A 26,433-nucleotide genomic window follows, 5' to 3' on the forward strand; every position below is an offset into this window, starting at 1 on the left:
TAAAACTTTGTCATATTGTCAAAAATACAAAATCAATCTGATCAATCTGATTTTTTTAAATTACTTCTTACGCAAGGAAGTCAGACCTGGATGAAAAATGTAATTAAACCCGTGATGGCGCACCTTATCAGTCTTCACAATCACGCTGATTGGAACATTGGGCTCGAATGGAGTTCACTTACACAAATAACTAATTGGGCAAAACCCCCAAAAACGTCATCATTTGAGTACAAGCAGAATAAAACAATCAGCAAAAAGGAGCAGCAGTTAGAAACGAAACTATTTCAGGCAAACATCTGCGTAAAAACCAAAAACGTAACGCACGAACGGGAGTTTTACATACCGTTTACGGTTCCCCAGTGAAGAATTCATCAGATGCCATCGAGGAAAAGCGGCATCCGTGTCAAAAGTTGTCCGGTCTGGCAATCGCGTCCAGGTCGGAGAGGCGAGCAGCGCTCGGTGCCATTACGCACAGCCAAATGTGAGAAGCTCTCAGAAACGAACCCTCAGCAACTTCGACTGTCTTCCCACGACGCTGCGTGTGCGTGACTGTTTGGCGACAGGTAAACACGCGCTGCGCGTGGCGCTTTGCTTCTGCCGCCGAACCAGAGGCGCGCGTAGCGGCCGACTTGACATCAGGCGTCTCCTTTTACGCGCGGTTCGAAGCCGTGGGAAATCGAGGCGACTTGTTATTTCATGGAGCATATATTTTAGATTCCCCTGAAATTATTTATACCTCACTTTGCTGGAAATGACATTTGCACACGAATAGCACAATTATGTTCTCATAAAATAGAACCAATACAATCTACAGCGCGTAAATTGAGTCAGTTTAGGTCCATGCATATAAGAAGACATTGTTCTAGCTCTGGCATCACATATCCAAGCCTCTCGCACCAAAAAAATGCAAATGATAAGGAAGAACACAAGAAAACAAACCTGAAAGCACATTAAAAAGTACTAAAACGTTCCCTGCCAGTGTGCTTAGTTGTGATATCTGCTACATGGCATTTTAAGATAAGAGTAATAAGCCCTGTGCAGGTTCTGCACACCAAGGAAAATACATTTGAACGAATCCAATATATATATATAAAAAAAAAGTGCTCCATTATTTTTCTTTGCATCAGCTCGTATATTAGCATCCAATCTAATTCTAGAAACAAAACAAAATTAAGCAGGTCAAAAGCAGTTAAAATTTGTTTAAACTGACAGGTGACCTCGACAAAACAAGATACAGGAAGTCTGCATTTCTCTACAGCGTGGCCTCACTGGGATGATGATTTATGAATCTGAAACATAATTAAAAAAACGGGAAAAACAGAAATAAATGTTTTTAGGGTTGACATTTTGCTTCCATCTACTGGTCTACAGCTTGAACTGCTTTTATCCAGCACAGAATCCTTGTGATCCTAAAAAGTAAGTGTGTCCGGATGTTTGGCGGTGGGCGTGGAGTGACGCTCAAATCTACTGATTTACGCGCATATTCCACCCAATGCAGACGCGCTATTATTAATCACTTGTTTTATCTATAAAGTTAATATCAAGCAAAAACAATTTTTTTGTTTCAGTTCAGGTTCTGCTTTTTGTCCCACTCTAAATACAATACAGAAATACAAAGAACATTCTGTTTGGCAGCTTCTCCCTTTCTTTTCGAGCTTTCACCCCATTTTTATGTTTCATAACCTCATTCATTAGGAGGAATGTTTCATGACGGGGGTGTGTGTGTGTGTGTGTGTGTGTGTGGGGGGGGGGGGGGGGGTACCACCCCGTCGGACGCTTTGTGTGATCTCCGGTGAATACTATTCTTTTCAAAACTATTATTTTACCCTTTGATTCACAGTAGATTCAGTTTTCAAAAAGAGAATTTAAAAAAAAGGAAGGCAGAAATATTACGAAACTCCGACGTTGTCTCTGCACACATGACTAATTTATTCTGCTTCTTTTTGTAAAAAAAAAAAAAAAAGGATTCCGTTTGATCCATGACTGCACAGCTGACCAAAAACGCAGTTTCGGTCAGCTGTCACGTCCAGATTTAGCCACGCCTCGGACGAGCCCATGTCGTTCGTAGCGGGGGGGAGAAGAAAAACAATACTAAAGGTATATATGAAGAAAATCAGCTTTCTTAATAGATTAATTATTCATACTATAAATAAACACATTTTTATACCACAATTGACGTGACTGAGGATATAATTGCTGCTGTATTGGTTGGTAATGACGTGTATAAAAACCAAATAACACCTAAGATGATGGTATGAACCAAAATACGGAATCACATGACACTTTGTAACTTCTCTGAAAACAGTATAAGAGAATCCATTGTTTCCTCATCTGTTGTACAAATTTGAAGCTCTAAAACGATCGTAATGGCCTCGAAGAATACCCGTTGTGGGGGGTGTTCACACCCAGGTAAACCAGACAGCGACACCGAGCTCATCTGTGAGAAGGTAAGGTTAGAGAGCCAATATTATGACACGTTGCCGTCATTTCAGCAGAAACTGAGCCTGTGTTTCAATGTATTTTGATTTTTGCTACCGTACCTTCGTTTATCAGGTTAAGCCCCACGCAGAACTGAAGACTGGGAAGAAGTTTGATAAGTTCACCCCCGTCAAATGCTCCAAGCAGGTTGTGGCTGGGACGAACCACTTCATTAAGGTGATTTCCTTTCCTCCTTGTGATGTTTTAAAGTCCTAACTTCTAGATGCTGTAAATAAAGCCTAATAATATACAGGGAGTTTGGCATTTATAGGGGTTGTAATTCAGATGTACCTGTCAGAAATGTTTCTCTTTTGAAATGGGTCTCTTTTCGCCTGACAAGATTCCCACGGGGTGTGTGTGTGTGTTGCAAGGTGTGTTACCTGGAGAATGCAGTTCAGAACAGGACTCTCTTTGCTGCCTGTCAGCTTGCCAGCAAGCGAGAGCTAACACTTTGCATGCTCTTCCTTGCAGGTCCGTGTCGGAGGAGACGAATACGTCCACTTGCGTGTTCATGAAAAGCTTCCGTGTGCGGGAGGTGAAATCGAGCTGACTGCTATTCAGGAGGGCAAGAGCCTTGAGGACGAGCTTGCGTATTTCTAAAAGCATACTGAAAGAAATCAAGCTTTTCTTGACTCTTTATACCACATACTTTTGTCACTCTTAACATGTAATAACACGCTGTAACCACCCTGAAGATCATGATGTTTAGAGAATTCCAAAAGAGAACTTCTTTTTCTTGTCACAATTAATAAATGAATGATTTCTTTCAAATCCATCAAGTGTTTGTTTTATATCTGTGGCATCTTGAGTTGTAATCCAGTTAACAGGTCAGGGCACGTCTGCTGATGGAATACAAGGACAAAAGAAAAAAGAAGTTGATCAAAGTACTTGTAAGATATTGTGACAGCTAAGCAGAAAATTGAAACGTTGCATCAGATTCTTGCTGACTCACAGATTATAAAATGCTTTCTGAAGCTGTTTCAGTAGTCAGTAAGTGAAGGAAGTGAGACAATCAACGTTTACAGTTTTGTACATACACAGAGTCTATGCCTGTCTAGACCAATAGCAGTGTGAAGGTCAGGCCTGAGAGGGCACTGCTACTGTAATGAAGTGGTGGGGGAAACAGAAATAAATGTTTTTAGTGTTGACATTTTGCTTCCATCTACTGGCCTACAGCTTGAACTGCTTTTATTCAGCACAGAATCAAACAAGCCGGGTTTCAAATCTTAACTAATTCAAAGTGCTTGTATGAGGAGGGTCACACACAAAAATGTAAACAAAGCATGCAAACTAAATACAGTGATGCCTCAACATACGAGCGCTCCAACACACGAGCGTTCCGAGAAACGAGCGGTACGGTATAAGGTGTCTATGTACCTTGCAACTCTTTTTCCCTCCCTCCCCCTCCGCACTGCACACCACCGTTAGAAGCCATCGCCTGTCTCGAGGGTAAGAACTTATAACAAAACCTCATTTTATCTTCTATTACATTAGTATATAATTTATTATATCATTTTGTGTGTTTATGTCTATATATCAATTTAAAAATAGGTTCTTTTCCATTGTTATTAGTGTTGATTTGCGCATTTGTAGAGGGCCGGAACGGATTAATTCTTCTTCAGTTGTTTAATATGGGAAAAATTGAATTGAGATACGAGCAAATACTCGTATGTCAAGGTATTACTGTATCTAAAACCCAAACCGCAATCTCAATTTTATTTTTTGAAGTTATCAAAAATAGTTACTGATTAATGTTCAGATGTGATATATGTGGTGTAAAACCTTTACTGCATTCTCTTAACGCATATCAGCACAGACATTACAACACGCAGCAACTGTGACTCAAAGGCATATATTAACGCCATTCCGGTCTGACACTTTATTCTTGTTGCTCATGTACTTTTTTCATTTACACAAACTGCCATGTCCAAAGAAAAACAAAATATTGAAACAAAGATGAAGGATGCTAAACAAACGTATGTATATATATATTTTTTTTATTTAACCAGGTAAGTCAATTGAGAATTACTTCTCTTTTTCAATAACGTCCCGGACCTAAGTTGCATGTTTTTGGTGGTGCACACAGCACGTGTGTGAGTAAATGCAACTTGACGAAAAGCAGCTGAATCCTCTCTCATTGGCATCTTGCGGATTTATTTCCTTGTTGCTTTTCCCACTCAGTGTACCCTCCTTTGAAATGTCTGGCCCTGCGAAAAAGAAGTAAATTAAAGAAGCTTATTCTCTTATCAATGTTTTTTCGCTCTCGTTTATTTATCATGCAGTGTTCAATATCAGTGGACATTGTACCCTAGTAGCATTACAGCAGCAATAACGCTTAATGATTAAACTAGAAAAGCACTCGGAGAGTGCACACTTCTGCCAAGGACCTCAGCCCCCCCCTATATTGGGATTTACAGCAATAATGATTTATTTTATCCACATTGTTTTTCATTGGTAACACAGAGGTCCCCATCCTACATGACTGTGTTAAATTCCATACACATCGATCAATAACCAACCGGGATATTGAGGAACACATTTTGAAGCTTCAGTGCCTGCGATTTTACAGAAAGTTTCAAAGTGACCCAGAATCCAGGATCTCTTCTGGATCATCGCCGACATTTAGTCATCTGCTCCTGGTAACGTTCCCAACATTTCCTGAATTTCCGCCTCCTTGGCGGCGGTAATAACAACACATGGTTTGTTGTGTGCATCACTGTGCAGGTCTACTAAAACACATTGGGGTAATTTAGTAAGGCACACGTGAACTAGCGTGATTGCAATCTAATTTGTCATCTGTCCTCTGAATGTTGAAAGCTCACCTACATTCGGTCACATAAATAATTGGACTCTTGGATGGTAAATGGGCTCTCCCTATATATTGATGGATATGTTTCCAGTGTGTACGGTGCAGAAATTTACCTGCAGAATCCCAGCTGATGGGCGATTCCCAGAGCGCTGGTGCTCCTTTTGCCAGTTCTACAGTAAAATACGATGTCGTCATCATATTTTCCAGGAGCCGATACTCCAAATTTCTCCTGAAATTGCTGTGGCGCTAGTTTTAGAGAATCTTCCAGAGTGTCCACTAATATTTAAACACACACACACACACACACTCTTGGCATTAAGACTTGTAGACAACCATGATTTCCCCCTCATTATATTAGCACTTACGAGGCGTGTTGACAGCATCAGCAATGTACCCTGCCTGGTATTCGTCTGGATTTCTCACATCAAACAGCTGAACGTCACCACTGGACAGCATAGACGTGAGCTGTGTGTAAGTCACCACGGAATCTGGCGTGGACACAACGGATCGCATTCGTGACACCAATGGAGAAACACTGTCTTCGGTGGAACATTACACATTCAAAATCATATAAAAAATATACATATACGGTGGTGGCAAAAGTCTAACACGTATTATGCAGAAAAAGACACATTTCAGGAAAAGCGGTTAATACAAGTTCTATTTATGTGCAAGTTGGAGCTGCAAAGTGGCTAATTGTATATTTTGTGATTTAGTGTTACTGATCTCAGTAAAGCAGAAAAAAAGAGTAAAACAACTAATCAACTGTGCACCTGGAAATAAAAATGACAGGGTACGGAAACGGCTAAAGAGAAGTAGAAGTATCTAAAAAAAAGTAATCAAATACATTTTACTTTGCGTCGCACACCGGCAGCATGAGGACAGATATTCACTATTATTCACTGATATAATATAGGAATATTTTAGTGATACGTACCGGATTCTTCTCCGCAAGTTGGGTTTGAGCGCGCAAAAGAGCGACTAAGAGACGCGCCGGCGCGGCTCACCTGAGCGACGACGCGGACCGAATTCCGTGACAGCAGAAAGCACAGCATGATGGAGCCGAGCGCGGCGTTGCGCGCTGAGAGACGACGCCGTCCTGTATAGCAGAGCATTATCTCGGTCCAATCCGCTTCTTTGGAACTAAACACATGTCGCAACACCTGGCGATCCCTTTTAATAAAAAAAAAAGTAAGGGTCTCCGGATGTTTGGCGGTGGGCGTGGTTTTGGAGTGACTTACGTCAGCGACCTGCATACGTGTTCGGAGTCACCCAACCTGCAGCGTCGTTACAGCGGCGGTCGCGTCTGTGTTGTAATGAGATTTAGGATCACATATAAAAGGGGCCCCTATCAGAATTGAAAATATAAGATTAATGTAATTCGTGCATTTCACATTACCTGAAAAAACAACAACAAACATTTGAGACACAAAAATATTACATTTGTGCCATTTCTTCTTTTAGTGCACAACACACACACACACACACACACACACACACACACACACGCACGCACAACACAGCTGAAAATGGTTAAATGGTCATCATTTTTATTCCTACAGTCGATCATGCTTGAACTCTTTTCACTTTAAACACACCGCACTTTTTTATCTACAATATTTGTGAATCTTTTTTGGGATTTTTATTATAATATTTGTCTGTCACTTGTTTTTACAATCAGGAAGTGAAAGAAGAGAGTAAACCAATCTACCATGGCTGTCAACATCCCAGGAGTAATAGTGATGGTGGTTTTCTACCTGCTGGTCCTTGGGACCGGCGTCTGGGCATCTTTCAAGTCCAAAAAGAAGCAAAAGAAAAGCGCAGCCACTGGAATGGACATGGCCCTGCTGGGAAACCGGAGCATTAACTGGGTGGTGGGAATCTTCACACTGACAGGTGAGGAGGGCACAGCTCACAAGACTAGTATCTGAAGTACGTAACTGAATTCCATAAATTCATGAATATTAAAAACATTATTTGAAACGATATAGATTTACTTTGGAATGTGTAACTTGTTTAATTTAAAGTAAATTATCATTAAACAGTTTAACTATAATTGAATAAAGGTAAAAAAGGTAAAATGAATGAGGTTTAAGTTCAATCTCATTCATTTTTCCTTTAAAAAGGTCACATATTATCAGTGTTGGGCAAGTTACTCAAGATCAGTAATATATTACTTATTACTAATTACTTGCTGAAAAAAGTAATTACATTACTTTACTTATTACTCCCTGCCAAAAGTAACTAGTGACTTATTACTGTAAGTTACTTTTTCTTCTCGTCCTCAATAATTTAATCCTTTCTCCCCTAAAGTCTCACTTTTTCATGTTCAACATTAGCAGATGTTTCTTCTCTTTTCTACAGCCGGCATTGTAACTTCTCATTGTTGGTTTAACTCCAAACAGGTTTCTGAACACACAACATGATGAGTCCATCTGAGTCGATCTGGTCCCTCATTTGAATTAAATGAACATGAAGACTTACTTTGTAGGAATTCACAAATTCACTCAATGAAACCACATCTGGACTCAAACTGATAACAAAACACACCTTTTGAACAACCCCAGTCGTTTATTAAAGCAGACAACAAGCCCAAAGTGCTGCTGGACCATGAGGCAACGTGCGCTGGTGCGTTTCAATGCAAACAATATGCACATTAGTGTAATAAGAATAACAAGAAAAACATCTATTTTAATTTTTAGAAGTTGTGCAGAAGGTGCATCAGAACATTCTGAATGTATCAATACTACAAACAATTACTGCAATTTAAATACATCCCCAATATAAATATTAATCAACATTTTGTATTCTAAAATTGAATGTGAAATGTCTAAATTGTAAAAGCAAATCCTGATACAGAATAAATATATTTTTCAGTATAAATTAGACCCATATTCTGTGCTGCCAACACTCACATTTTTCATTCTTTGTTTAGTGACAAGCGGCTATCCATGAAATTATTCCATGTCTGCTAATCTGTCCCGTAGCTACATGGGTCGGAGGAGGCTTCATTGTTGGCACAGTTGAATTGGTGTGCACACCTTCCATGGGTCTAAGCCGGGCCCTGGTAGTGTTCCTGTCATACAGCTTGTCTTTTATTATTGGTAAGATTTTAAAATCATGTCTGATAGAATACCGTATGTGGCAATGTTTGACATCGCAGTAATAGTGGCTGTGATGAGCCTGTGCTTAACAGGTGGATCCCACGATGCAGAGACCACGGGCACAGGATACAGTCTTTAGTAAGAGAAGCTTTACGTAGACAAAAAAAAAAAAAGTGCAGGAACAACAACGAATGGACTGGCGTTCAAAAGAAAAACAGGAACTAAAAAACCCAAACAGCAGAGAAAGGCCGACAGCCCCCAGAACAAGATTGCAGGAGCTCGACAGAAGCTGAAGTTTACATGAGCGCGGACGACCGCTTACTTTGAGGACGGTTTGCTAGTTAGTCACTGGTTAAGTAGTGAGGTCATTAGAGAAGATGAGAACCAGGTGTCTTGTAGTGGAGATCGGCTAAAGTGCCCTCAGCTGTGCACAATACCAGGAAGAACAGAGACAGGAAAAGTAGAACAAAAAGCAATGGCAACATAAAAATAAACACTTTCATTTGATATGATGCTGTCCGGGCCATTAGTTAGTCCGTTTTACTCACTATTAACATCCCGAATGTTTATTTAGAGATGTATTTTTGCAGAGCCAGGAAGGACAAATTGAGATATTATAGGTGTCTTCTTCCAAGAAGTCAAGCTAGTAGCATAGATAGTTTCACATAAAAAGCAAAGAGTTGACATACATACATAAACTACGCAATGGAAGGAGTAAAAAAAGAGTGAAAAATGAAAAATGGCTTGGTGCATGACATATATTTTTGCTATCGATGACTGTCATTTTTATAATTGTTTCATGTTTTTTCTTTTAATGAAGGCGGCCTGTTGTTCGTCAGACCAATGAGAGAACAAAACTGTGTGACGATGTTGGACCCTTTTCATATCAAGTATGGAAAAGCAGTAACAGCTGGACTGAGCCTACTTTCAGTTCTTTTGGACGTGGCCTGGGTGGCATCAATACTGAGTTCTTTAGGTAGGGCTCTGTCTGTCCATCTGTCCATCCATCCATCCATCCACTCATCCACTCATACATATGTGTCTGACAGGAGGAACCACAAGTGTTGTCCTGGATTTGTCCTTCTCTCTTTGTGTCTGGATCTCCGCTGCTGTCGCCGTTCTCTACACACTGCTGGGAGGTCTCTACTCTGTGGCCTACACTGATATTATACAGCTTATCCTCATATTCGTCGGCTTGGTGAGTTGGTTTCAGCGTTTATTCTTTACATGTTTGTAAAGTAAACTGGTATCAAAAAGCCCAAATGTTTCTGAACAAATCATTTTTTTTGTATTTTCATTTGTTTCTCAGACCATCTGTGTTCCGTTTGTGATGATGAGTCCTTACACCATGGACATCAGTCAAACGCTGACAAACAGCACCTTACATGCTCCCTGGATTGGTCAACTAGAGCTGAAAAAGACCTGGACAATCATTGATGACTTTTTATTCTTTGTAAGGAGGCCACAAGGTGTAATTTATCACATTTAATACACACTAGTGTCTTTATAAATCCATAGAATGGTGATAAATATTAAACATATTTTAGGAGTCAGCTGTTCTTGTTGTAAAAGAAGTTTGCACTGCCAAGGAGAAATGAGTTATCCTATAACTATTGCTGCAAAGTTTAAGGTGGATGTGAATTCAATGATTATAAAAATTCAATTCGGCAACAAAATATTTTACTTTATAGACTCTGGGAGGTTTGGGGTACCAGAGCTTCCACCAGAGGACCTTGTCAGCTTCCTCTGCAGCCAGCGCCAAGCTCAGTTGTTTTGTTGCTGCTTTCCTCTTGCTGGTATTTGCAATCCCTCCAGTGCTCCTCGGAGCAGCCGCCGCATCCACAGGTAATAATGATGTACGGTGGAACCTCGGTTGTTGAACATATTTTGCTCCTTAATACTTTTTTTTAAAATAAAGATGAAGCTATATTTCCCATAAGAAATAATGGAAACTACCGGTAGATGCATTCCTACACACCAGAAAAATGCCCATTTACATGCATACATTAATATGTAACTGTGTGTATCTAAACAACAGATAACATATAAAAGTGTAAATAGTAAAAAAAGAAAAGCATAACTAGTAAATCACTCAGAGGGCGCAGACCTTTTCAATATTAAAATGTAATATTTTTTCCTAACGTATAAATAATGTGGCCTTTAAAACACTGCAGTTTTCTTTTGACACATGTATTTTCAAACCCATTTTGTTTGATTAACAGATGAAAATAATTGTTGAATGTTGTAAACATGTCTTGATCTCAAAAGTGAAATAATGACTGTGGCGATTAATAGAATAGATTATGTATTTACAGCCTTCCTTGTTTTGTGCCCGTGTCTCAGACTGGAACCAGACTACCTACGGTTCTCCGTCTCCGTATGAACGTGGGGAAAGTGCTCGAGTTCTTCCCGTCGCCCTGCAGCACCTCACACCAGCCTTCATCTCTGCTGTCGGCATTGGTGCCGTCGCAGCAGCTATGATGTCATCAGCCGACTCTGCTTTGCTTTCTGGAGCTTCTGTGTTCACCGCCAACATTTACAAGACCATCCTGAGACCTCAGGTGAAAACAAATAAATAAAACTACAACACAGTCATAAAGGGGTCCGATATGCACTATCGTGCAACATGTCTTCTGGATCTGATCCAGCATGAGGTCAGAGAGAAATCTGAAATGTTAACATTAAAGCCCCGTATGTGAGGGTTGCTATGGTGACTTTTGCTGCAGGTTGATTTCTGCCCCTGCACAGCTGCGGAGGCATGATTGAACTGAACGAGATGCACCTGTTACACACCTCACCTAATCAGCTCCTGCCTCTCTGGACAGTCCTCTGCCAGAACATCCTCTGTTTCGTCAGTACTTTCAGGCTCTCCCGTTCTATGTGTCGTCCCATATTCCCTTGTTCTTTAATACCTGAGGAGACAGAACCAGTTGAAATTGGGAAAATTGTCACACCCAAACAAATTTGTTTTTGTGGATACTTTCAATAATATCTCTTATTGCCTCCACAAAGGAGGTTCTGATTTTGGTGTTTAATATAATAATAATAATAATACATTGGTTTTATATAGCGCTTGTCAAGGCCCCCAAAAGACGCTTTACAAACATGATGCATGTAGGGAGACTGAGGTGCTTGGCAGAGGTCTGCGCTCTCAGAGTGCTTTTCTTGTTATTTATTGGATGTTATTCTCCTCTTCAGGCATCAGACAGTGAGAACCAGTGGGTGGTCCGTGCTTCTGTGGTGATCGTGGGTCTGGTTGGAACATCTCTCACCATGCTGAATCAGAGCGTCCTCGTGTTCTGGCTCTTTAGTAATGAAGTGGCCTACATCACAGTCTTCCCCGAACTCTTCTGTGTCCTCTTCTTCAGCATCTCCAATGGTTACGGTGCTATAATGGGTGTACTGGTGGGACTGGTGTTGAGACTGCTGAGTGGAGACCCATCACTGGGATTAGAACCAGTCGTCCACTTCCCAGGATGCACTCTTGAGGACGGTGTTTATGTCCAATACGCTCCTGTTAAGACCATCTCCATGCTGTCTGCCACTGCTTCCATCTTGTTCTTCTCCTACATGGCTTCTATCCTCTTCAACAAAGGTATTCTTCCTGAGAAGTGGGACGTGTTTAACGTGAAAGCCCAGCACTCACCAGTACCACTGGGACCAGTAGGTGGCGCCATAGAGGACAATGAGGATGAGGCATTGAGTAACAGCGTCTCTCTGAATGGAGGCAACATAACCAATAATTAACAAGATAATGTTCCTGTGAGGGGCGGCACGGTGGCGGCGTGGTTAGCGCTGTCGTCTCACAGCAAGAAGAAGGTTCAAACCCGCAAAGCGGAAGAAAATGACTGTTCCTGTGAGTTCAGTTGTTTCTTTGTGTATAACAGAGTAGTCATGTACCAATAATAGCTGAAAGTACATTAAACAGATTTGTTTGTCAAAAATCAGATTTTAGTATAGAATTATTGTTCAAATTATGAACGAAATTCTAATCTTTCGACGTACAACGGCCGTGTCGAAGTTACTGATATTGTTCTCCAGATCTGTAGTTCCTGCAATAGCAGCCCTTTTGTTTTGCTCCGGTCGAATGTGACACATCTGCAAGTTTTCTCTGAAAAGAATCTTGTTAATGTGTTTTTGGTTCCTCCCTTTTCTGTCATGGTGTCTGAACACACAAAATACATTTTTGAGAATTTGAAAAGAAGAACATTTCCAACTTCTTTAGGTACACTTAAGGTACATACATAAAGAGCACATGTACTCATTAATGTATGTATGAAAGACATGCTTTTAATGACATATACACAGTGATGATGATTTCGTAATGTTACTGTTCTGGAATGTGTTCATACATTAGTTTTATGGGATTTTGTCATCTATTTACATGAATTTTCTGTTTAGTTTTATCCAGGAAGATAAAACATTTTATTTTATACTGCCACTTATAAAAAATGCACATGTTCATTGTGACAAGAAAATAACTTTGGAAATGTGTTCCATCTTAAAGGTTTTGGGGACATCCTAAATTCCTGGTCTGTAATCATTTGTATACTCTGCAGTGAGGTTACTGAAATAATGGTAATTGAAATGAAGCAGTCTTACACACAAACACAATTATAAGAACTATGCTTAACTTGTGTATATTATGTATACTGTATTGCATTAACTTTATATATGTTATATTTGTATATGAATTATCTGCACATTAATGTGACAAATAACTCGACTTGACAGCACACCTCCTCCCTTGTGAAAAAATCTCACCAGAGACTGCACTACCTGGAGACAAAAGGGCACAAAATTCAGTTCATCTAAAGGAGGTTGTTACACAGGTAATGATAGGTTTGATGCCAATATTTTTGGATGGAATGCCATCTGTTGCGGCTTCCTGCCCTGGTTTAGCCGCTGAGGGGTGCGTTGGGTCCTGCGTAGTTGTCCGACGCGCTCAAATGTTTGTACAAAGACGCGGAATCCAGGATGCGTTCTCAGGTGGATTTATTGAGGCCCAAGTGCGGCGGTACTGGCGATAGACAAAGTCCAAAAAGTATATTGCCTGGATGAATGATGGATGGATGAAAATAAACCATCAAATAAAGCCAAAGTGTACAAATGCGTGTAAAGCGGTCAACAAAAATTACGGCCTCCCAACTGCCTCTCCCCTAGCCTCCGTGTTCCAGGTGTGTGCGCGCCTTTAAAGCCTCACACACGCCCATGCGCACACACCCACAGGCACACCCACCGGCACACCCACCCCCAGGCTATACCCACACTCACCACACGGGCCAGCAGACACACATGCATTCAGTGTCCACCATGTCTGTCTTCTACACCATCCCTCATGTGACTCATAAAATAAGTCACTTGAACTGAATCAGGAAGTGGCAACGGCAGTCAAACAGTCTAACATGGCTGTCAACATCCCAGGTGTGATCGTGATGGTGGTTTTCTACCTGCTGGTCCTTGGGACCGGCGTCTGGGCATCTTTCAAGTCCAAAAAGAAGCAAAAGAAAAGCGCAGCCACTGGAATGGACATGGCCTTGCTGGGAAACCGGAGCATTAACTGGGTGGTAGGAATCTTCACAATGACAGGTGAGGAGGGCACAGCTCACAAGACTAGTATCTGAAGTACGTAACTGAATTCCATAAATTCATGAATATTAAATACATTATTTGAAACGATATAGATTTACTTTGGAACAATGCGGAACACATTTTTATAACTTTTTCCATAGATGAAAATATTTTGAACTACAAAAGCACTCAAACCTTCGCAAAAGCACAATAAATAGCAAAGTTTGACAGTTCTTAAATTTCAGCATGGCAGATCTTCAGTAGCTTCATCTAAAAGCTTGAGAGGATGTGTCGCATGTCAGTATTTTATCACTAGCTTTCTGCTCAACAGCACAGAGAAAATATGTTTCTTGGGGGGGGGGGGTGTCCAAAGTGATCTTAGACCAGTGCTTCTCAATTATTTTCTGTCGCGCCCCCCCAGGAAGAAAAAAACATTTCGCGCCCCCCCCCCCCCCCGAAAAAAAAAACAAACTTTTGTATCCTTCTTAACATACAAAGAATTATGAAAAAGAAAGAAATATAGATCAACTTACAACAAAGAATAACTTTATTACCATTTTTTTGAGTCTGCAACAGAAAATGAGGAAGTTAGGTCTTTCTTCTTCTCCCACCGTAGATTGTTTACGACCGCTCTTCTGCTAATCCGCCCTGCGCGCACTCTGACAATCAGGGCGCCACTGCCAACTCCTGGACTGGATGTGCAATTACACTTTACTCTCGTAAGGCAAAAAAACATTTTCTCCGCGGTCACAGGCGCCCCCCTAGGGGAGCGCGCCCCACCATTTGAGAACCATTGTCTTAGACAAAAGGATAAGACAAACATCATTTTAGTAAATAAGCAAAGCAAACTATCGGTGTCATCTTATTGAGTGATAGGACAAAAATGTGACCCTGCAAGGTGTCTTCCTTTTCACACCAATTCCATGACGTCTTTCAGCATCCTTCCAGATAATGTATACAGAGCTTGACATGGCTGACTGGCTTCCCCTCTTGACCTCGTCTACATTTTTAGTGCATCAGCATTCATAATTGAGGGCAAGGTTTTTCTGCAGATTTCCACGACTCACGGTTTCAAACTTGAAACAAACATGTTGAGAGCAACTGGGGCGTGACTGCAATCTAACCAGGAAATGCTCTATGGCTCCAGTCTTTGACATGGGTGAAATAACTTAAAAGAAAAATGAGACATAACTAAGATAACATGAACCTCACTCTACAGTTACTAGTTTATATGATTATTACTGATCACTGGAATGTCGACCATAAATTTAGAGACTGCAGAAAATTGGTTTTAATTGCAATTATAATGCTTCTGGAGCTCTGTCAGGTTTGCTCTGGTTCGGATCCCGTCAACCCGATCCCCAGGGACTGGCACGCGAAGGATTGGCCCCGGAAAAGGGTCTTAGTGAATTAGAGTGTGCACCCTCTAATCAATTCTTCCAAGCCAGCCCACTGCAGACGGGTGTATTGGATCCTGCCGACAACGCCAATTAATGTCAGGTTTGTGACACTGTAAAAGAGAGAAAATCAGAACCAAGCCCCAAAGATTCAACCCAATAACTTAATTTACTTGCGGTAAGAAACGAGACTAGTATTCTTTCTTTCAGCGAGGGAGAATGGAGCTGCTCTCTAGCCGTGCCATCGACTCTCCCAGCAAGGGAGAGTGGCTGCTGCTAGCCTCCTTCTCGATTCTCCGAGAAACAGCTCCACTCCAGCTGGTTTTATTAGCAGATAAGAATGTGTACGTGCGTAAATCACCCAGACATGAAGACTCCAACCTTGAGCAGATAGCACTTCCAGACAACACAAAGTGTTCACTTCTTCAGTCTAGTCAGCATATTAACAGATCTACGATTGTCACGTACTTTATGAATATCTTGAGTAAGATTATGAAGGATAAATGGCCTTAAAAGAACCATGACATAACTACTGCTACTCATTGGTGAATTAATGATAAACACATTCGCAGATTTATCTAACAAGCTCTCGCTGCAATTGCTTTCAAAATAATTTTGTGTTAAGAAAAATTATTAATATGGTAATTTATTGAACAGAAGTTCAGTCTACGCATCTTCACACTTCCTAAATTGACATCTGGTCAACAAATGTTTCATTTGATCTCTGATGAAAAGTTGCTATCCATGAAATTATTCCCTGTTTGCTCATCTGTCCTGTAGCTACATGGGTCGGAGGAGGCTCCACTGTTGGCTTAGTTGAATTGGTGTGCACACCTTCCATGGGTCTAAGCCGGGGCCTGGTATTGTCATTCTCAGTCAGTATGTCTTTTATCATTGGTAAGACTTTTAAATTATATCTGAGAGGAAGTTTTGTGTGTGGATATTTAACATGACATCTACAGCCTGACAATCATGTAAAAAAAAAAAAAGACATACTAAATATGGTTGAGAAACTATATAAAATTGTGAGTTTTATTCACTTTTCTCAACATGCTGTAGTTTTATTTCTGTATTCATTTATTGATGTACCGGTATTCATTTATTTCATTATTCACGTCTCCAGAAAGATATCATTGAAATTAAAGGTGTTTCCTTCGAGTCAAGATGGCATCGAAAACAGTGTCAAATATAAAACATTTTAACATAACAAACACATATAGCATAAGTATAATTACATATTAGTGTACCGTTACACCACTGGTGTTAACGCATGATGAATGCCGTTGCTGTAGTAGAACGTCACACCTTGATTTGTGCTTTTTCTTTCAATGAAGGCGGACTGTTTTTTGTCAGACCAATGAGAGAAAGAAACTGTGTGACGATGTTGGACCCTTTTCATATCAAGTACGGAAAAGTCGTCACAGCTGGACTGAGCCTACTTTCAGTCCTTTTAGACATGGCCTGGGTGGCAACGACACTGAGCTCTTTAGGTAGAGGATAATCATGCTCATTTGTGTGTGAATATTTTTTAAATCTTCTATCTGTATAGAAGATATATACATATAGATATAGATACAGTATATGATGATGTGGATGATGGCGTTTCCACAGGAGGAACCACAAGTGTTGTCCTGGATTTGTCCTTCTCTCTTTGTGTCTGGATCTCCGCTGCTGTCACCGTTCTCTACACACTGCTGGGAGGTCTCTACTCTGTGGCCTACACTGATATTATACAGCTTATCCTCATATTCGTCGGCTTGGTGAGTTGGTTTCAGCGTTTATTCTTTACATGTTTGTAAGGTAGACTGGTATCAAAAAGCCCAAATGTTTCTGAACAAATCATTTTTTTTGTATTTTCATTTGTTTCTCAGACCATCTGTGTTCCGTTTGTGATGATGAGTCCTTACACCATGGACATCAGTCAAACGCTGACAAACAGCACCTCACATGCTCCCTGGATTGGTCAACTAGAGCTGAAAAAGACCTGGACAATAATTGATCAGTTTTTAGTGTTTGTAAGGAGGCAAAATATGTACTTTGTCACATTTAATACACACTAGTGTCTTCATAAATCTGTAGAATGGTGATAAATATTATACATATTTCCGAAGTCAGCATTTTTAATTGTAGAAGAACCAGTTTGCACTGCCAAGGAAAAATTAGTTATCATATGACGGCTGCTGCAAAGTTTAAGGTGGATGTGGATTCCTTGGTAATAATTCAATTATACAACTCATTGTTTTACTTTATAGACTCTGGGAGGTTTGGGGTACCAGGGCTTCCACCAGAGGACCTTGTCAGCTTCCTCTGTGGCCAGCGCCAAGCTCAGTTGTTTTGTTGCTGCTTTCCTCTTGCTGTTATTGGCAATACCTCCAGTGCTCCTCGGAGCAGCCGCCGCATCCACAGGTAATAATAATGTACCCTGTGCTTGTGATATAAAACTAGGGGTGTACATTTCAAAGTCACCAAGTCACAGTTTGTTCTTCACACAATAAAGATAAATCACAATAAATTCAACACATGATATGAAACAAAATATTGTTTTACCGAATAGAAGAGTTTTGCTTCCGATGGTTGAGAAACAACATTCTGAGAAACAAGCCTGAGCTGAGAAAGAATGTGTCTTGAATCATGGTAATTTTCAAAGAAATTACTCACTTCATGACCCAGGTGGCTCTTTTGTCTTCAGAGCCACTAATTGCTAGGCTACTGGGAAATGCACTGAGTGTTGAGTGAAGATCTGTTTATCTTAAAAGCAAAACAGTCCGTGTGAAGGTCACTAACAGATTGTGTAACCACAGCTTTCCTTTGTGTCCATGTCTCAGACTGGAACCAGACTACCTACGGTTCTCTGTCTCCATATGAGCGAGGGGAAGCTGCTCTAACTCTTCCCATCGCCCTGCAGCACCTCACACCAGCCTTCATCTCTATCATCGGCATTGGTGCCGTGGCTGCCGCCGTGATGTCATCAGCCGACTCTGCTTTGCTTTCTGGAGCTTCTGTGTTCACCGCCAACATTTACAAGACCATCCTGAGACCTCAGGTGAAAAAATAAAAAAGGAATTTGTGTTTCTGCTTCCCTGTCAGTGCGTGACGATAAACGTTTAAATATTATTGGTTTGTATTACGGTCTGCACTGAGGTGTGGATCCCAGAATACAGAGATAGTGGCGAGGAAAAACGGTATGTAGTTCCTTTAATAACAACAATAACAAATAGTACTCATGCAACAAGAAAAAGCGAGAAAAAAAAAAGATCAGAGAAACAACAAAGGAAAGGCTGGAATTACTAACAAAGATAACAAAAATAACAGAGCAGAGGATACGTGGGCTGAGGGTTGATTGTGGGATGAGGATCAGGTGTGTCTCGTTATTCTTGGCCAGACCATCCTGAGCCGCAACACACACTATAATAAAGAAGAGAATCAAGAGTGAGTGATGGGAACCGGAGGAACATGGAATATGCAACACAATATATATATATAGTATTTGAAAGCATCTTTTCATTCTGTTTGTTCTATTTTATTCTCCTCTTCAGGCATCAGACAGAGAGAACCAGTGGGTGCTCCGTGCTTCTGTGGTGGTCGTGGGTCTGGTTGGAACATTGCTGACAATGTGGAATAAAAGCATCGTTATCTTAATGTTCTTCAGTTTTGAATTGGCCTACATCACAGTCTTCCCCGAACTCTTCTGTGTCCTCTTCTTCAGCATCTCCAATGGTTACGGTGCTATAATGGGTGTACTGGTGGGACTGGTGTTGAGACTGCTGAGTGGAGACCCATCACTGGGATTAGAACCAGTCGTCCACTTCCCAGGATGCACTCTTGAGGACGGTGTTTATGTCCAATACGCTCCTGTTAAGACCATCTCCATGCTGTCTGCCACTGCTTCCATCTTGTTCTTCTCCTACATGGCTTCTATCCTCTTCAACAAAGGTATTCTTCCTGAGAAGTGGGACGTGTTTAACGTGAAAGCCCAGCACTCACCAGTACCACTGGGACCAGTAGGTGGCGCCATAGAGGACAATGGGGATGAGGCATTGAGTAACAGCGTCTCTCTGAATGGAGGCAACATAACCAATGATTAACGAGATAATGTTCCCGTGAGGGGCTGCGCGGTGGCGGAGTGCATTAAAGTACATTAAACAGATTCCTTTGTCAAAAGTCGCATTTTATGATACCTTCCTGGTACTTTTCGTACAGGAAGTTGCGTGATAATATTAAGACACAACATTTCTGTGTTTCCGCGACCTGGTCCCGGATAAGTGGAAGAAGATGGACGGATGTTTCTGTGTTCCAAAATGCTTTGGACTAAACACTAAATAAATCCTTTTCCATATTTTTATCATTGATACCCATTTTGTAGCTTCACTATATGAACAAATCTGGTGCTTTCAGCTTAATACTATCCTTCAGTGATGTGTATTTTTTGTTTTCCGTTATTCTCCGATGAGTGCCTTAAGCCGTGGGCCTTCACACGATTTTATTATGTTCCCATAATAATAATAAAGTATCGTGAATCTTGAAAAGTAAGACGATCCAAACGTCATAATGATTTATCGCCTGAAAGTCGATGCGTTTCTGTCTGGAGAAAACTGATGGGAGTGTCAGAGACAACGTCTTCCCATCATTTGCATGGAACTGCAGACATACAGGACTAAGATTCATCAATTTTGTTAGATTATTCAAAAAGACAGACAGCAAATGTGGCTTGAAAACATTTCATTCTTTTAAAAAAACGTTTTGTACATGGTTTCTCAGGAAAGAAGCACACAAATGTTTTACAGCTGTTGCAATGGAATACACAATGGAATAAAAGTGTTGCGGACAAGAGGTCACAGTGGTCTGGAGGGTGCGCAGCTTGCAGTCAGTCAAGTCTCTGCAGCAAGTCACAGCTTGAGCTCCAGAATGGATTTGGACCTTAAGTGAGACAACACCTCTCGTCAGACAGCCTCACTTCACCTTCGGGGGGGTGTAATGGATTCTGCACCTCTCATTGAAAATCTGAAAAAATGGACAGCAAAAACAATTGTTCCTTTATACGTCATGATAGGACGCCGTGGATGAATCCACGATAACTGTGAACATACCTTCAGACTTCTATCATTGACAACTTCTTCAACATTCAGCTCTGACTGCATAAGCTTCAACTGCAGGAGAAGAAAACAGTACATTGGCTGACTTAATCAATGCACTGAAACTATGTTAACAGAACATGTGTATGCAAATATATTTACTTATAAAAACTACAAGTAAAAGGATCCGTTAATCTAAATTACCCATGTTTGAGATGTCGGTGGACACAGAAGACCAATGCAGATGATATTACATAGACCATCAGTGGTTTCACAGCATCTATTACCATATATGTGTGTGTGTGTGTGTGTGTGCATGTAGTCAAGCTGACTGGCTTTTGTTGGCACAAACTGTCAAATCCCTTCTGCTGTGCGTATCTAATAAGATACAATAGCCAGAGAAATACCAGCGAAATCAGGTATGGAGTCGACCGCCTTCTCCTGCTCTTAGATGGGAGAGGAATGGTCACTGTTTTTGCAAAGCTGTTGAGAGTGGGCCCTGTGGGGCCCAATTTTGTGCAAGGTTAAATTGGTGGGTTTTAGGGAACGATTTCGGTGAATGGAGAGGCATCGGGGAGAGGTTCTGCCATGCGCATGTTCAATCCACCTTTTTCTACAGGTGGACCTATTCGACTGGCTCCCAGGGAACTTAGTGTTAGAAGCCCTCGAGTGTTGGAAACGAGCCCTACTTTGGTCTGCTCGTTTCTCAGCTCTTTGACGAGCGCCAGGTTCTCTCTGTCTTTTGCTCTGGCTTCACGCAGGTGTCCCACGACCTCGGATGTTTGCGCTATACAGGACTTGATGGCTTTGTCTCTGGTCAGATGAGCTTCCATCATCTATGGAGCACATAATGCAATTAATAAGTATGTGCAAGTACACCATTATCTCTCTCTGTTCAGGCAACAAAATTATCTGCATCTGTATCCACACTTTTTGTGGAATTGGTGGACATCCTACTGGGATTGGATATGGGAGACAAGATGCTAAGGAATCTGAAATTGATATAGACTGATGAAACTTTTATACACCGGTCTTCAAACTAATTTTATCCTGGAAGCCAGAAATAAAAGACATTATTTAACTTTTCAACAGAAAAAACACACACATATGCAACTGATTAAACCTCAGACTGTCACACTCACAGATTCATAGAGTTGTTTACAAGTTTGTGTCGCATCCACTTTGCCTGAGAAAGAGACTGTGGGCACGGTGGTGTTCAGGGAATGGACGATGCGGTCATCTATGGTGCGCATCACCTTCAGCACCTCCTGAGACGCACAACAACGCAAATCAGAATCAGAATACTTTAATAATCACATATGGAAATTATATATCAGCAACACTGCTCCACTCGACAAAGAAACGGAATAATTAACAGTATGTATGTAGAGGACAAACAAGAGACAAATAGCAGCTCCTGTTACAATAAACACCTTTATATTATTTGAAACAAAGTAATGATTTAAAGGTCACAAAATGCATGTTATTCTGCAATACATAAAATTGTTCAAATAGACAGCAGCTATTTGCAAGGCTGTATCATTAAGAATTGGGATCTCATAGTAGTGAATTTTACTTTGGAGTCACCAGATCCAGTACATAACGAACCAACGCTGTCAAAAATACAAACTCTGTGTTCGAGATAAATAAATAGTGGTCATTAGAGCACAATATGATGTAATAAAATTGCATATTAAATCTGACAAGCAGATCTAAGAAACCCAGATATGTTGATCCTGGTGACTTTTAGATCATAGCTACAAGAATGCAGCGCTTTTTCAGACCCTGTGACCCCCCTGGGTTACAGGACTCTTGTAAAGCACACAATGTGAGCTTCAGGAGGGTCACTCATTCACGAATAACATACGTAAATAAACAACACAACACGTGACATTACTAAATATTATACGTCTGATGTCTGCCGTGTCGTCATATGCAACAAACGGACTGATTAAGCCGCCTGTAAAATTACCTGAAACATTGAAAAGTCCTCACAATTCAAAGTTCCACCGGGCGCCGCCATATTGGCTGGCTGGGTCCTCTCCAGACACGGGAAAGGACTGTTCAAACAGATGCCTTTATGAAATCATCCATCGCGGGGAAGGACTGTTCAAAAAGATGCCTTTATGAAACCCATCATCCATTGACAGCCGCTTTTCCGCTGTGCGGATCACGGGGGGTTTCGCCACCGTATTGCAGAGCAACACAGAGACAGACAACTCAAGCACACAATAATACACAATTTGGTATAATCAATTCACCTAAATTGGATGTTTTTGGAGGTGGGAGGAAACCGGATAAAACCCACGCAGACACAGGGAAACATACAAACCTCCGCACAGAACAACCCTAATATATATATTTTTAGAATTACATTTTCAAATGCACAATCAGTAACGATAAAAGCATGATTTATATTTAAACTCAGGCATCTGCATGGACTCCTATGCCAGAATAACGAGGTCTTGTTTAGCATTACATGAGAGCGTAGCGAGTAGCGACTTGACTTTCAGCGGCTGCGTTGGATGGATTAGTGGCGTCACTGTACTTTATTTAATACAAGTTAAAAACAAACATGAATTTTGTCAGATCTCGACTTTCTATCGGGAACGTTTTAGGTTCGTATCTTTAAGTCTTTGTTTTTCAGTTTTGCTTTTCGGCGTTCGTTTAATTGTAACTTGACGTAAGATATTTTGTAGCTGATAATAAACACGAGCTACTACATTAATATATGATTTATTTGTAAACTCAAATGTGCGACACTCTGAATGTAACGAGTTATTTTCGTTACGCTTGATTTTAACATGACAGTTACACTACTTGTAATGTTAGTTCCTGTATTGTGAAATGTATAATTTCGTTTACAGGTTGGATCATCCAATAAAAAGCCTAACTAAAATACTTTGACCCTAGAAAACTCATTAATTTTACTATTATACGGTTTTTCTTGACACATCTTATTACAAAAGGAGATAACATTTAGGCTCTGCTGTTATATTGTTTATGTGTTGTTAAGTGCTTATTTGTTTGTATTTCTTTGCTGTGTGTTTCGCTGAGTTCTGGAGTTATTAGTTGATTAGTTAACAGAAAATAATCCGGTAATTCTTTTTAGATACAATCAAAATTGTCTGTGTTTAAATTTCTGTAGACTAAATGACATATTGAAGAATCTTGTTTTTTAGATCTGATCATTTTTGATTTTCAGGTCAGCAGCGCAGACAGATCACTGAAGCATGGAGCCACAGAGGGATGTGCAATAAGCCTGCTGAGACCAAAGCAGAGCCTTCAGCGCAGGGTGAAGGAAATTAGGAGATTAGCCACGCACATTATTCTTCTCATTCCATTGTAGAATATCAAAGAATGCAAACTGCTACCAAACATTATGTTATTTCACCTAAAAGCAATATCTCTGATAGTTTATTCCTCATAATGAGGCTCTTTCACTGTGAAAAACATTGCAGTGATGTCTTCATCTAGTTTTTGTCTGAGGTTTTTTGGCATTATCCATAAAGTTGGAAGAAAAAAAATCATGTAATCTTGACCCTAATGTGCATGAGTAAAAATCCATTAAAAAAACTCTCCAGATCAAGAGTTTCGATCCCACCCAAATCAAACGCATTGTATCTCTTCAAAATAATGTAGAAAGCAGTCAATAACTATTCATAACTTTTTGAATGATCCTGCTGATAAAACAAACTGCTAGAATAGAATAAATGCTTGATTTGGTAGAGGTACTTGCATGTAAGCCTTCATCATTTTTCTTATTTTAAGAAGTTGTAGATCAAGTCAGAGAGATTAAAGATTCCCTGAAGTTGAAGTTGCCATAACTAGTGTGTGAAAGTTATCTTTGTCCCAAAGGGATGAGGAACACAGGAAGTATAATCAGTTTGGGGTAATGGAGCAAAAGACTCCGGCTTGTGAACCTGAACTTGCCTGCATCTGCTGTTTGTTTTTTTGATGGTGTCCAGTTGTTGACTGAGATGGGGTTTTATGGACTTAAACTCTGTTTTGTCCTATTATACAGCCAATCGTGCTGGTTTTAAGTTACCAGGTCACAGACCTTCAGATTTGGACAAGAAGTTTCTGGTTTGGACAGGACGCTTTAAGACGGCAGACCAGATACCAACGTTTGTGTCGTAAGTAGCCTCTTCCTGTTTAAACCAGAACTCCCGGCACGCTTAGATCTGACTGGCTCTTCGCATGATTTAATTGAGATGCACTGCAAGAACAGAGCTAAGTGACTGGATACGGTGTGGTGCTTCTTATGGAACATGATCAGATGTCTGCAGTTCAAACTGTGGTTCGCTGTGGTTCCTGAAAACAGGGTGGATCACACAGATAATATCTAATCTGCTGCTGTGATTAAAGGCCTGATTGTCAGGCCTACACACAGCAGACCTCCCACCGTGTGTTCTCACAGTCAGCCAAAGCTCAGTGTAAAGAAATATTTAAAGTTACAGAGACGGGCAGAAGGAAGCATTATTAAGTGATCTTTGACCTCTCGGAGACCATATGAAGGAGCAGACATCTGAACATGAACAAGTATCACAATCATGTTCAATATTGCTTCTGAAAACTATATTAGAATAAAGTTTGTTTACTCCAGGATTGAGATGATCGATGCTGCCAGAAACAAAATGAGAATAAAAATGTGCTACTTGATGATAGCCGCCACCGTAGCAGCCTGTGTGGTCACGGTCTTCCTGGGTAAACGGGTGAGTGACAACATCAAACTTCTGAAGTCGGAGTCTCAAAATCCTGACGGGCCAAGTGTATCAAATATACGTTTGGCTTTAATGGGTTGAAGCTGTTTTCATGTATTTAAGATCGAACTCCTAATTTGTCTCATTGTGTCCACAGGCTGCCGGCAGGAACGAGTCCCTTCTGAATCAGAACATGGAGAAGAAAGCCAGATGGAGAGAGGAATACGCAAAAGAGAGGTCAGCTGCTGAAGCCGCGTCTGGGAAGGCTCAGTGAAACGGAACCGGTCCTTGCACAATCACGTCATCAGTATCAACCTATTTGCTAGATGCATCCCATCATAGCCCTCCAGTCTCAAATGACTTAAACATATCAGCGCTAGAGGAACACTGTCGCATCCTGGAGTCTATCTTCAACACATTGTTTGTATAGCATCACTACTTTAGATGAAAGGTATTATTGCTCAGTGAATGTATATAAAAAATATATTATTGCTTCATTAAACAGTAAATATTTTTTGGGAAGTCAGTTATAACGAAGTAATTTCATTTTACTGCTGGGATTTCTTTCTGAATCTGGCTTAAAGGTCGACAGCTCCGTCTTTGAATGGATGGTTTATCCCTGCAACCAAAATGCATCTTTTACCCTTGTAGTTCATGCTATTTATTGTTAGTTCCACAGTTTAGGAGAGACGGCTACCTTTCAAATATGACAGAACAGAATGTGCTTGCTCAAATTCCTAATAGAATGAACAAATGCAAATTTCCATTAACCCAGTGCTAAAGTTTAGTTCTGATAGAAAGAAATTAAGGCAGTTGCTTTTATTTACTACCTGTTGGGCTAGGTGTTTGACTGAGGCGAAATCTGTCAATACATTTGCCTTGGATTCAACGGGGGTTTGTAGCCACAATTCATCTGTTCTGATTCTCATGTAATAAGAATAGTTTGATGACAACCGTGTTTGTACAAAAAAACTGTTCATTTCAATAAACGAATGGTCCTTATGAGTCCCTGTTTGGCTAATGACCTGATAGTATAAAGCCAAAGTAATAAAAAAAGATTTATTGATAGACTAAGTGATTGAGAGACTACACTCCAAATCATGGAAAAATCCGTTGCCTTGCACGTAACTATTTATGTAGCAAGTTATATACCAGCTGTTTGATCAAAGCAGATACTTCATAGTTTAGCCTCGTATTCCAACCACAATGAAACGAATTCAGCTGCACCGCTTTTCATGAAACAGCTTTTATGCAAATGGAAAAAACGAGGACAGCTGCACAAATTCAGTACAACAAGTA

At 40.5% G+C, this 26,433-nt stretch overlaps 6 protein-coding genes across 6 annotated transcripts; 4 read left to right on the forward strand and 2 right to left on the reverse strand.

The window, feature by feature from the left end:
• Window positions 1-2,284: 2,284 nt before the first annotated feature.
• LOC137903803 (cystatin-B-like) lies at window positions 2,285-3,253 on the forward strand. The gene is made up of 3 exons (XM_068747955.1): window positions 2,285-2,447; window positions 2,554-2,655; window positions 2,950-3,253. The coding sequence occupies exons 1-3, from the start codon at window positions 2,367-2,369 to the stop codon at window positions 3,076-3,078; spliced, it is 312 nt and encodes a 103-aa protein (XP_068604056.1). The 5' UTR covers window positions 2,285-2,366; the 3' UTR covers window positions 3,079-3,253.
• Window positions 3,254-4,383: 1,130 nt separating this feature from the next.
• si:ch211-161h7.8 (thiosulfate:glutathione sulfurtransferase) lies at window positions 4,384-6,402 on the reverse strand. The gene is made up of 4 exons (XM_068748145.1): window positions 6,225-6,402; window positions 5,653-5,775; window positions 5,401-5,563; window positions 4,384-4,685 (listed from the first exon to the last, which is right to left on the reverse strand). Exons 1-4 carry the CDS (start codon window positions 6,400-6,402, stop codon window positions 4,613-4,615), a joined length of 537 nt encoding a protein of 178 aa, XP_068604246.1. The 3' UTR covers window positions 4,384-4,612.
• Window positions 6,403-6,999: 597 nt separating this feature from the next.
• LOC137904081 (high-affinity choline transporter 1-like) lies at window positions 7,000-12,138 on the forward strand. Its single transcript, XM_068748246.1, has 8 exons — window positions 7,000-7,183; window positions 8,275-8,391; window positions 9,212-9,367; window positions 9,441-9,589; window positions 9,701-9,844; window positions 10,083-10,236; window positions 10,735-10,952; window positions 11,590-12,138. The coding sequence occupies exons 1-8, from the start codon at window positions 7,000-7,002 to the stop codon at window positions 12,136-12,138; spliced, it is 1,671 nt and encodes a 556-aa protein (XP_068604347.1).
• A 1,658-nt stretch (window positions 12,139-13,796) lies between these two features.
• Window positions 13,797-19,444, forward strand: LOC137904082 (high-affinity choline transporter 1-like). The gene is made up of 8 exons (XM_068748247.1): window positions 13,797-13,980; window positions 16,140-16,256; window positions 16,694-16,849; window positions 16,971-17,119; window positions 17,231-17,374; window positions 17,612-17,765; window positions 18,185-18,402; window positions 18,896-19,444. Exons 1-8 carry the CDS (start codon window positions 13,797-13,799, stop codon window positions 19,442-19,444), a joined length of 1,671 nt encoding a protein of 556 aa, XP_068604348.1.
• Window positions 19,445-20,088: 644 nt separating this feature from the next.
• On the reverse strand, window positions 20,089-22,470 carry mix23 (mitochondrial matrix import factor 23). The gene is made up of 5 exons (XM_068748087.1): window positions 22,404-22,470; window positions 21,574-21,699; window positions 21,121-21,267; window positions 20,447-20,506; window positions 20,089-20,360 (listed from the first exon to the last, which is right to left on the reverse strand). Exons 1-5 carry the CDS (start codon window positions 22,452-22,454, stop codon window positions 20,310-20,312), a joined length of 435 nt encoding a protein of 144 aa, XP_068604188.1. The 5' UTR covers window positions 22,455-22,470; the 3' UTR covers window positions 20,089-20,309.
• A 451-nt stretch (window positions 22,471-22,921) lies between these two features.
• fam162a (family with sequence similarity 162 member A) lies at window positions 22,922-26,139 on the forward strand. Its single transcript, XM_068747908.1, has 5 exons — window positions 22,922-23,049; window positions 23,637-23,726; window positions 24,456-24,567; window positions 25,038-25,146; window positions 25,292-26,139. Exons 1-5 carry the CDS (start codon window positions 23,007-23,009, stop codon window positions 25,406-25,408), a joined length of 471 nt encoding a protein of 156 aa, XP_068604009.1. The 5' UTR covers window positions 22,922-23,006; the 3' UTR covers window positions 25,409-26,139.
• Window positions 26,140-26,433: the final 294 nt, after the last annotated feature.

The sequence above is a fragment of the Brachionichthys hirsutus genome, chromosome 14 (assembly GCF_040956055.1).
Source record: "Brachionichthys hirsutus isolate HB-005 chromosome 14, CSIRO-AGI_Bhir_v1, whole genome shotgun sequence".
In the NCBI taxonomy this organism is placed as follows: domain Eukaryota; kingdom Metazoa; phylum Chordata; class Actinopteri; order Lophiiformes; family Brachionichthyidae; genus Brachionichthys; species Brachionichthys hirsutus.